The sequence below is a fragment of the Asparagus officinalis genome, chromosome 4 (genome assembly GCF_001876935.1).
Source record: "Asparagus officinalis chromosome 4, Aspof.V1, whole genome shotgun sequence".
Taxonomy (NCBI): Eukaryota; Viridiplantae; Streptophyta; class Magnoliopsida; order Asparagales; family Asparagaceae; genus Asparagus; species Asparagus officinalis.
Window position 1 is genome coordinate 133,365,457 of NC_033797.1, and position 11,940 is coordinate 133,377,396.

The following is an 11,940-nucleotide window of genomic DNA, read 5'->3' on the forward strand; positions in this document are numbered from 1 at the left end:
TTTTCGGTTGGATTTTCTGGGCTTGGATCGACCACTGGAGAGAGGTTTTTTGAGGAGATCGGCATCATCTTCCAACGAAGATCATCTTCAACTTCAGCAACAGAGAGCTTTGATCCTTGGCTATTAACCGAACTTTCGGTTCAAATCAACTCTTTCATAGAGTTTCAAACTCGTTCAGAGTTATCAACTCATCAAGAGTTCTAAAACTTGCCACGCAAGTTCTCCACAACGTCAAATCGTGAGGAGAAGACATCGTTCCAGTGAATCAAGACGTGCGGATCGTCAACGGAGAGCAAACTCGACGCGAGCATTCGAGGGAGGCACTCCATCGCCACCGTGAAGAACCCAGTTTTAAACAAAGAGGAAGAACCAATTTCGTTCTCCTCTCTTTTGTAATCAAGTTGTAATCGAGATCAAAGGAATCAAAGTCACATTTTCTTTATTCTCTTCATTGCAATTTTTCCCTGCAAACAGTGTTCGTACCGTGGTACGATAGGCCCATAGAGCCGCGCCAAGCTTGTCATCCCAATCTCGTTGAACAATCGTCGAAACTCTCGTGGTAGAGTTTGATCAAGCCAAGTTTGAGGAGGCTATCTCCTCCGGATCCCTTAGCCCCAAGGCTATGCGCAAGATCCACAAAGTTTCCAAGGAGACTAAATCTCCAACTGTTGCTGGAACGCCAAAGAAAGTCCTCTCCTTTGGTCAAAATTCGTCGAACAGCCCCTCCGCTCCAGGAGTGGGCTCGGCCTCTGCTGAACTCGCACAGCGAGTTGAATATCCTACCTCCGCGTCAACACGATGTGCTTCAGGCCATAAACGGCTTAGAGAGGAGACGAGCTCCATAAACGCCGATGATGCCTCTGCAAAAGCCTTAAAACAGGCCAAGAAGAACGCTGCTCGTCGAAGAAGAAGGTCTCAGCGACGAGCACAACTTCGAGAAAGTCGATTCTCCAACCAACGCGAACTTCGCGTTCGTGAGCCCAAACGCGACCCTGAGCCCAAACATGAGCTTCGCGAGAACCAGACTGAACGTGGTCCTCAATGGCGCGTTTTACAGCCAAAACGCGGACCTCAAGCCTTCGTTGAACGCGAACTTCAACTTCGCGTTTCCAAGTCAAAACACGACCCTCGCGTCGACAATGAAGAATGCGACCCTCATGTCGCCAAACCAAAACGCGACCTTCGTGTTTCAAGTACCAGACGCGACCCTCACGTTTCAAGTGCCGAACGCGACCTTCGCGTTTCAAATGCCAAACGCGACCCTCGCGTCCCAAGTTCCAAATCTAATACCGCGCCTGGTGTATATCGTGGAGCGACTGGGTTGAGGGGCGGATATAAGAAGTTTATGGATTCAAGGCATCTCAACCAGACCCATATTCACCAAGAGCCAGTCCTGTCCAATCATGGACTGGGGGTTCCAGTTCAAACCTCACAATCAGTGAGTAATTCTCCTCGAATCTTTATAACGGATTCGAGAGAGTTCACATCGAGAGAAAGATCGATGCAACAAGTCATTCGTTCATTTCAATGTGAACAAATGATTCCTACGGTCCTCTCGGGACGCCAATGCTGCTCATATGCGGCCCAACTGCTGGTGTTCAACCAATTTACGAACGTTGCTTTACCCAACCAACGACGGCGTTCACACAAGAAGAAGACTTCTGAGGATGAATTACAGGTATCGGCTGACGATTGGAGGAGAAGTCACTTCGGTACGGGAGAGGGTGTCTCCGCATTTTTTTGGAAAGTAATTGAGGGCATGGCAAAAGACACGTGGGCAGGTGACAAGTCATGAAGACCTTCAGGCTGCTATCAGGATAATGCTTGTCCGAGGTGGACTGGGATGCTGACATGTGATCAAAGGAAGAGACTTGAGGCGGAGGTTATTCCTCAATCTAGTCGAGAGGAGATGTTCACCAAGTCATCGCTGTGAGTCGCTGAGTAAATGGTCGAGTGCTCTTGGTGAGTCCTCTTCGACGATAAGATCGGCTGATCCTGCCTTTCGTGTCGGCATGAAAGAATGTTGACTTGATGAGTCGGCGGGGTCGAGGCCTCTGTCGGGCTTGGGCCACTAAGTTTGATTTGGGGCCTCGATTGCCTGAAATGCATATCACGTGATTTGCTTATACATTATATTTCTTAGCGAATGGGAACACCATAGATATATAATATATATATATAATATGATATATAATATTATATATATATATTATAGTATAATATATATATATATATATATATATATATTATTATATATTATAGTTATATATGAGGAAATATGGTATACTTGGGCCAAGGATCCTTGGTAGTGATGTGGACAACATATTGTCCAATACATCACACCTTGGAGTTGGTGAGGCTCGCATCTTCTAGGTTGATTGTATGGACATAGTGTGTCCACAATCAACTACAAGGATCTTGGGTACCAAGTATACCCATTTTTCTCTCTCTCTCTATATATTATATACATATTATATATATATATATATATTATTATATATATATATTATATATTGTAGAAAATTTCTTCTTTTGACTTTTAGACCGAGTAATCACTATATCATCATTCTAGCGTAGAAAGGACATCACTTTAAATAGCTTCAAGCCAATGTTTGAGTTGAACTGAAGTATATACTATTGCTACTATGTGTATATATTTAAAAAATAATAATGTCAACACTTTTTAAATAGAAGGGAATATTCTAACCTCTAATATTATAAAAACTAAATATAGTCAATTAAGTTATTAGCAAAAAAGAACTTACATTAGAAAAGTGTGAATAATAAGATAAAAAGGAAAGGTAATAACATTGCCAACAGTACTATAAGTAGTAAACTATAATGTAAAGTTAACCTATTTTGTGGAGCATAACTACTAGCTATAAACATCGAGGTTTCCGTAAATATACTTTATAATTTATTAAAAGAGTCATATAATCTTATATAATAAAATTAATTTAATACTGAATAGTAATATCGTTGTAATAATATCGTTATTAGAAAAAATTCTTCATGAACCAATATGTTCTTTACGATATATAAACTATGCACTCCAAATTCTTACGTCTTTTATAGAGTCAAAAAATTTGAATATAAACCTCTAACATGTTACTCTCACAACAGCAAAATCCACTTAGCAGATGTGGATATTCCAAATGAGTTATGTGTCCTATATAAAATACAATTACCTTAGGCAAGTAAGTTATAATAGCATTTTTTATTCACATCATTTGGGGTAAGATTTGATAGGGACCTTGCATCAAAGGAAAAAGTAATTTTTATATTTAGAACACATAACGAAATATATCATAATCTTCTTGTTCTAACTTTGCAATAAAATAATTCTTCATACTTTCAGTTTTACTTCTATGATATAGAGAACGAGTTATAAAATTAAATGAGAATATTAGATAATATAAATATGAGTATAACAATAACTAAAAGTTAACGTGAATATGAGTCAAACCACAACTAAAAGTTTAATGACATATTGCAAGTAAATTCATATGTAAAATTCCTTTACGAATTGAACATCACCCATCTTTTAAAGACTTCAAGATACTAATAAATAGAGATGTTGTACTAGACTAATATGTTTATAACTCACAAATAGTGGATCACTACCAAGCACAACTTTTTGTGCTTGGTACCAAGCATACCCATTTCTCTCTCTCTCTATATATATATCTATATATATATATATAATGCATGCAAGCTCAACTAATACATACAGGATAAAATAATGATTGATCCCATGAGGAAATATTCTCTAGAAACTATAGTCAAAAGCCATGACTAACTCTATCCGCTCTTAGTCATTAGCTTCTCACCCACTCCAGCGTGGTTAAGCTTAAGTTAGCATGATGCTCACGCTTTGCATAGCCCAAATTAAAAAGAGAGATTGGTTGGGAAATGATTGGAGCCAGTACGAAAGGTATTTTGTAGCTTTGTCATAGTATAATTATAATTCTTGCGTTTAAAATTCAAACTGCTTATCAGACTTGACATCATCTCGATCTACAATTATTAATTCTATCTTTTTTTTCTTTTTTCTTTTTCGAAAAATCGGCTATCTTTATATGTTCAAAACATGAGCAAACCTTATGATACCCCCCCGCTTTTTTCTTTTGGGTACATGCACACTTTGGAATATAACAAGGTTGAGAAGAAGCAGATAAGGGGGCGAAGTTGACCTTCCACTATCATAAAAATAAAATTTTCTCCTATAGTTGGTATCCATTAATCTCTAAAGCAAACACATTAGCTAATAGACTAAAGTATGATTAGTCAATAATCTAGGAGAAAATGCCAAATCAGATATAACTTGAGTTACCGTGTCACATAAAGGATAAGAGAGAGAGAGAATAATGCATCATATCATATAGGGAAAAGCGAAAAAATAATATATACTTAGATGTAATCTGACTTTTTTGTGCAAATATAAATGCATGAACGTTGCCAAAATCCTTGTAAGGTTGAACATGAAGAGAATTACTTCTAGAACCTAATGAACAGAAGATAAAATTTAATTAATCAGCTGTTAAAAAGAATGCACGTGTTTATCTAAAAATAGTTGCATAGATCATACAAACACAGAAGGAAGAAGGAAAAGGTCACTTTCACTGATAAAAATTTTGGGGATAAAAAAAATTTATGTGTAATGGTAAAATATTTAATATTATGTCAAAGCTACAAAGAGCTATCAGTCTATCAGATACATAATGTGACAACGTCCTGAGATCCAGGCCATTGACAATATCTCCGTTGAGCTCGTGATATTTGTGACCGAAGAACTGAACTAGATTCGGAAAACCTAAAAATAGAGAAAAAAGAAAGAGAAAATCAGAACATGAAATGTACATTTAATTCAGAAATTTTGTTTTAAAAGAGTGTTCGATATTGCCAGACCACCAAGAAAACTGAAGCTACATACATAATATGCAACAAAAAAAAGATCCATTTAGCAATTCTAGATAACAAAACATGTTGCCTATAGTTCAAAGGCATTGTTATCATAGAATGAGTGACAATCCTAAAAATAATTTAGAGCACCCACTTTCGAGGTTCAAAATCCAACCTGTGAATAGACAATTTTCGTTTACAAATGTTCATGATCAGTAGGCTAAATGCTCCTCAAGGAAGATTGATGGAAGATAGACAAAGATTACAGCAAAAAAATGGCACTCGATTAAATCTGAAAACAGAAAAAGGCATAAAGTCGGAAAGTGTATCAGGAAATAGAGCTAAATAGTTGTTGCCTATATAATTTTTTTCCTATAGTTCAAAGGCATTGTTGTCATAGAATGAGTGATCCTAAAAAATAAGTTAGAGCACCCACTTTCGAGGTTCAAAATCCAACCAGTGAATAGACAATTTTCGTTTACAAATGTTCATGATCAGTAGACTAAATGCTCCTCAAGGAAGATTGATGGAAGATAGACAAAGATTACAGCGAAAAAATGGCACTCGATTAAATCTGAAAACAGAAAAAGGCATAAAGTCTGAAAGTGTATCAGGAAATAGAGTTAAATAGTTGTTGCCTGTATAACTTTTTTGGAATACAGGCATTGATGTTATCATTATGGACTTAGGCTTTGTTGCTGTCCTTATGGACTTAATATATCATCAATATTTGGTCACCTAAGAGTCATTAGCACCGGAAGAGAAAGCCCTGACCTTGTATAGGCTCACATCCCCAAAAGGACTGAAGTTCAGCATACTTGCCCAAATATTAAAAACTGTTTCCAATAGCAAGCTGCAGATACCCGAATGAGATGAACAAAGAGCCCATAATTTAGATTCATCGGTTTGATAGCGAATTCTTGGCTAAAACCAATCAATGACTTAGTTTTAATTGATATCACAGTTTGAAAAGTCCTCCCAAGTTAATAATATTTAGGGAAAATCTTATACTAGATTAGATATCATGTGAGGAAATGAGTCTCATCAGTGTTCTAAAAAAAAAAGGTTTAAGCACCCACTTAAGGGAAAGCAGGATAAAAACGCGCTGGATATGAGTTATGCACCCAATTATGCGGACATCGGCTTAATCAGCTGATTTTTAAGTAAGCGCCCACATAATTTGTTAATCCGACCACTTTTTTCTTTTAATAATTTGATTGTGGGTTGTACTCATTTACCCAAACTCGATCCAACTAACTGAATAAAAAAAGCCCTAATCTTTTCCCAAATACCATGACCCTCTCTCTCTCCTCTGCACTCTTTATAGATGATTTTATTTTAGTTTATGAACTTTTAGTTTTAGTTTAAATGTATAATTTAGCGACTTTTATTCAAGTATCTAATTAATTTGGATATACGAATTGAATTTTTAAGTAGATAAACTAGTTATTTAATGTTAAATTATGTTTGTTGGCATTTTTAAGTATATTTTCTATTTTTTGAGAATTTTATACACTTTAACATAAGATAAATAATAAATATATATTAAGAAAATTCAAAAGCCCATAATTCCCCATAATCCAATTAATTGAATCTTAATCAGATTAATCGTTAAGCGGTCGCAGACTGCACGCATAATAAAACCGTATTTTCTAATATTGAGCCTTGCATACTATAAGCTAGCTGTGTGGTGATATGAAAATCGGAGCAAAACCAAATTAGGGGATATGAAACGGAACTTCCCAACCCCACGTCGGAAAAACAAGTAATAGAGCTATTGTTGGGGAAAAAAATCTGAGACAGACTAGACAGTTTGGAACTCGAAGTGACTTGAAAGCAGTTGCTTTCTCCAAAACATAATAACAAAATGCACATAATACTGACAATTGCTAATAACAAGATTGACCTCAGAACCCTAACAAAGTATTAGAGACAATTGATCAAGAAGAAAGTAGTCAGAAGTGTGGTATAATGGAATAAAAGCTGAACAGAGGGAAAAAAAAGTCTATTTCAGCTGACCCCCAAGATCTGGAAATACATAGTCATTTGACTTCCATTACAACTTCATACTTGTTTTCTTCTAGCGGATTTGGATGTTGTGCAACTCAATAACCATATATTTGGTGTAAACTAAGTGTGCATGCGGATAGGCAGATGTTACTCTGCTATTAACAAATGGGGTTGAATACCTGAACAGAAACAAAATCTACACCCTTACTTCTAATATCTTTTATGTGATGTGAATGTTAAAGATTTTTAAAACTGCACGAGTTTACAGGAGTAACAACTAGGAGAAATTAAAGTTAGCAAGCGGGACACAAAATCTGAAGAAAAACATCAGCTATAGCAGTAATCAGAGCATGTGAAAAAATTGTATCTGGCTTAAATTCTAAATCAGGTCACCGGAGTACGTGAATCAGTCTGTGTTCCACACGAATCTGGGACAACTAAACCCGGGTCGCGGCTCGCTATAGCGCCCCGCGTTCCCGACTTCTATGATCTTGCAATCAGTTCAATCATATATGCAAGAATATTCCATCTAAAGTAGGGATCATAAACATTCCCTATTAAATATATATATGATTTCCACGGCCATCTTCCCTCAATTGTATGGAAAAACTTCACTCCAAGATATTTGCTAACTTGTCAAGTTTCTCTCGGAGAAAGCTGCTAAATAAAAAAATAAATTAAAATTATAAAGAACGAGAACTTTTTACCTCTGTGAAGAACATCCATCAACTATCCGCAATGATTTCTTGGCCCCTCTATAATAATCTAACCTCCACATCAAGATCAAAGCAACCGAAGGTCAGATAAACAAAAGACTCTGGAGAAGTTAATGCTATCTTCCTGTTTTCCTCATTCTTCTACGGCATTCAAAACAGTTGGAACATGCAAAATTAGACTTGACAAAACTCTCACTGCTCATGTGGAGCTTACTAGGAGGAACTTTTAGGTCCTCCACAAGAATCCTCTGCAACTTCTGGTTCTCCTCCATCAATCCTTGAATTGTTTGCTGTTGCTTTAATAGCTATATTTTTAAAAAAAATGTACATGAGCTGATACATACGCAAACAAGGAAAAAAACAACTTCAAGGAAAACCCAAAAAAAAGTTAATATGCATTGGAAGTAACATAATAAGCCTTCTCAATCGAAGGATCAAAAGAAACTTTCATTATTATATAAAATAGGAAAGGATAATCTCTCTGTGGTTGTTGGCTTTGGACTCTTAACTGCTAAGCCACTTTCAATATTCTATGATAACCTTAATTTCCTGTGAAATCAGGTATTCCGGAGAAAATACAGAGAGGGTTAGGAAGAAAACTTAAAAGGAATAGCAAATAATAACAAATTTTAGATAATAAGCCAAGTCCTTCAAATGGTGAGAATTGCATGAAATACAATTATAACAAAAAAAAATTCCACAAAAATAATTCAGTTGATGCCAAACTTCCAAAGAGAATAGTGGCCACTAAGATCTCTCATGATGGGTCAATCCTTCACCCCCCCGGCAGCAGTGCGAACAAGGAGTAGGCAACCATGTACAAGTCATTGTTATCTAAGTGAGAAAATGCAAGATTTTATGATTGACAATAAGTATGGAATAATTCTTGTTAGCTTACCACTTGAAGCACATTATTCTCTGCCTGCAAACTTTCAGCCTGCATACAAATGTGTCAGAAGCACCAAATCAGCACACTGATATGTCAGATAGAATAGCATCATACAAGCAATTATAATTTCCTGATAGCATGTACCGCGGTAGCATAAACAGTTCCACGAGATCAATAATAGCAAAATGAAATTAATAAATCAAACAACTAGAGAAAGAATGTCAGAGCTCGACTGTTCCAGCTTAAAAAAGAAAATCTGCATTTAAGCAGTACTTGATGAGCAGTAAATACAAAGTAAAGTTAAACTAAGAAAAAAGTTCCATAAGGCATAAACGAATTAAATTGAAAAATAGCGGCATACCAAACCCATTTCCCCTTAAATATAAGAATATGAGTGAAAGCAGTAAAGGCAGATCAAAAGGTTTAAAGCATAATACGCTCCTAGAAATTTAGACTATCAATCAATCGGTCACTCCATTCTTCACATGGAAACTAATGAAATCAAAAGAAATAACATGGCTGTATCACTCAGATTCAATAGCTAAGCAGCACAGTAAATTTCATCCCCTGTTTTATGGCTGGGCATGTTTGAACACGGTGGCTGTATGCATATGTTTAATGTCTGTGCAATTCCCAGAAGTTATCTGCCTTGTTCAATATTTAAACCAATGTTTTGAAAAGCAAATGCACAAGGCAAAGCGTCGGAGCCTTTTAGGAACCAAGGCATAAGCTTCAAAGTGTGAGGCATAAGCCTCATGAGTTAAGCAAGGTTTTAATATCGGTTATCGAGGCTTTATCGGACGATCAAAATCCATATCGAATAGCGGATATCAGGGATAAGTAGTATTTATCAGAGTGACATTACCGAATGGTGATATACATAATATAATATTCTAAAATATAATCTAACGATACTTAATAAAATATAAACATACCAAAATGTAAATAATTATGTTTAGGATCCCTAACCAATGGTAGAAACTCAGGGTGGATCGGGTTTAAAGTGCATTGAATAGGTGCTCGTTATCCGAAATCGAAACTCAAACCAAAGGCCGATAATTCTGATATTTGGGCCGACAATATCGGCCGATAACTCACTTTGTTGCCGCATTATCGGCGATAAACATCCAAAAACGATAACCGCTCTAGAATCGAACTTATCATAGCGGAAGGCCCCCAAAACCGATAAATCGCCAATAATATCGGTTTATCGGCCGATATTTAAAACATTGGAGTTAAGTATATTTATTTTTAAAATTTATAAGTACTATATGCATATAATATATGGTGGTATAATAATTTGCAGACTAGAAACAACTAAATATGCCACGTATAAGCAAAATTCATAATAAACTAGGCTACATATCTAAGATATATATCTTCAGTATAATCACATGGTCATATTAAAGACAAATGATCTAAATTTAATTTTCCTAACTAAAACCCCAAACTCACCTGCTACATTGATTCAAATTTCAAAACAATAAAGAAAATGGGCAAGACTCTCAAGAAAAAAAATCTAATTTAAGATATTTAACATATGAATAAAAATCCATCCTAATACATAAAGAAACAAAAAAAAAGAAAAAAAAACTTGTATACCCTCATAACATGTCTAAAGTGTGTGATTCAAAAGAGAAGCTCTTCATGAAGCACGAAGCACACACTTCAATTATGCTTTAAATGAAGCATAAGCTTATAGGGATAAAGAGCTTCACTTTTGAGTTTCAAAGCGATTATCTATCAAAAAGGTCTCGAAGGGAGTTTTGAAGCTGAGTTTCAAAAACCTTTTTTTCAAACACTGATTTAAACCAGTAAGTGCTGACTGAAAGAATAAGAGCTCAAAATAGGAATCGATACAATAGGTGGAGGATTTCTATATTTTGCAGAGATAATAAGATGGCAAGTTAAACAGAAAACTGATGTAAGATTTCAGGGAATAAATGTACAAAATGTCTCTTACAGCCTCACAGGAGATGCACGTAGTGCGCTATGTATAGAAAATTACATAGGAACAACTTCTAATTATAAGTGTGGTATAAGTTATTATGAAGACAACTTGCATAATGGAAATAACTAAAGCAATCAGATTTTTTTTTCTTTTTTTTCCATCTAAACTAGATGGACAATGCAAGTTGAATGGCATTGTTTGCAGTAGCTTATTAAATAAGAAACAAAACATTTTTTTTATCCAACATTAAGAACATAGCTGCAAATGTCAGTTACTGCAAGATATAATCAGAAAAGGAAATTAAATAAAATGAGAAAAAAAAACACATAGGTGCTTCACTATATCGCATCACCTGCAATATGCCCTCAAGTCTCAATGGTCTTGCCAAGCAAAATATTTCAAATTTAAAGCACTAGTTGCTTCCAAATTAAATGGTGCAATTGAGCTTCTTATCATGACTTTTTCAGCTCCTTATAAAGAAAATAAGTGGTTTATCCTGTTTAGCAAAACTTGATGTTCGGTAATTAATAACTAGAAGCATGCGAGTTGCAGCCCGTAGAAGCCAGATCCTTTTGGCTTCTCACGTCTCAATTTCTTCACTTCTTTATCTCAATGTTCAAAAAATCTGTCATCCAATTCTTTCAAACAAATCTACTAAATTATTGTTCTCTTAATAATTGCATCAAACTTCAAACATATCAAATATCTTACGTATATATAAAGTAATTTTATAAATCTACATTCTGATGAGCTCCTAAAACTTGTCTATAAGCAAATGCAACACTGAACACACCTTAATGTTTATATTATTCAAAACAACCTAAAACGAAGGAAATGAATGATTTCTAATCTTCTAGAATAATCTGCTCATGTTTAATCGTTAATTCAGAATGGTGGTGAAGGATATATGATGCATAGTACTAAAAATTAGGCTTTCCCCTGAAAATTTTCCTTTACCTAATTGACGGCATATAATTCAGAAAAAAATTGGGTGAAGACCTACAGTCTGATTAGAAAGTAACATCATAATTTGACTCAAGATGTGGCTTTTGTGTACATACCAATGCATTAAGTTCTTTTTTCTCTTCATGTTTGAAAACTGGATTCTGCAAGAAGCTGTCAACAACCTTTTCCGTACGACTTTCAAGTGGTCTATCAGTTGTTCCTTTCACTGTAGATGTATTACGTACATAATCACGTTCATTTTCTCTTGAAAGTTGAAAGCTATTTCCTCTATTTTTAGATGCCAAATCCACATCACTAGAAGATTGCAGATTTCCGCTAGATGTTCCAGTCAATGCATTAACATTGTTTTGAAGAGATTCAGGTGCAAGTCCCATGTTCAACATGAGCTTAGTCCCTGATTGCTAGAAGCATGATGAAGCAATGTTAATAAGAGGGAAAATATTTTTGTGAGTTCTTTCTTTTGTTTTTTTTTCTTTTTTTCTTTTTTGTTTGGGGGGGGGGGGGGG

The 11,940-nt window shown here is 35.5% G+C and overlaps 1 protein-coding gene across 2 annotated transcripts in view; it reads right to left on the reverse strand.

Annotated features, from left to right (window-relative positions):
• The window catches only part of LOC109839146, a 12,596-nt gene continuing 5,258 nt past the window's right edge, over positions 4,603 to 11,940 (reverse strand). For both annotated transcript variants that reach the window (XM_020407576.1, XM_020407575.1), the window contains 4 exons: positions 11,530 to 11,835; positions 8,527 to 8,565; positions 7,620 to 7,933; positions 4,603 to 4,813 (listed from right to left, as the gene is read on the reverse strand). In XM_020407576.1, the coding sequence (XP_020263165.1) occupies positions 7,745 to 7,933; positions 8,527 to 8,565; positions 11,530 to 11,835 (534 nt within the window). In that variant the 3' untranslated portion in view covers positions 4,603 to 4,813; positions 7,620 to 7,744. The remainder of the gene's footprint in view (positions 4,814 to 7,619; positions 7,934 to 8,526; positions 8,566 to 11,529; positions 11,836 to 11,940) is intronic.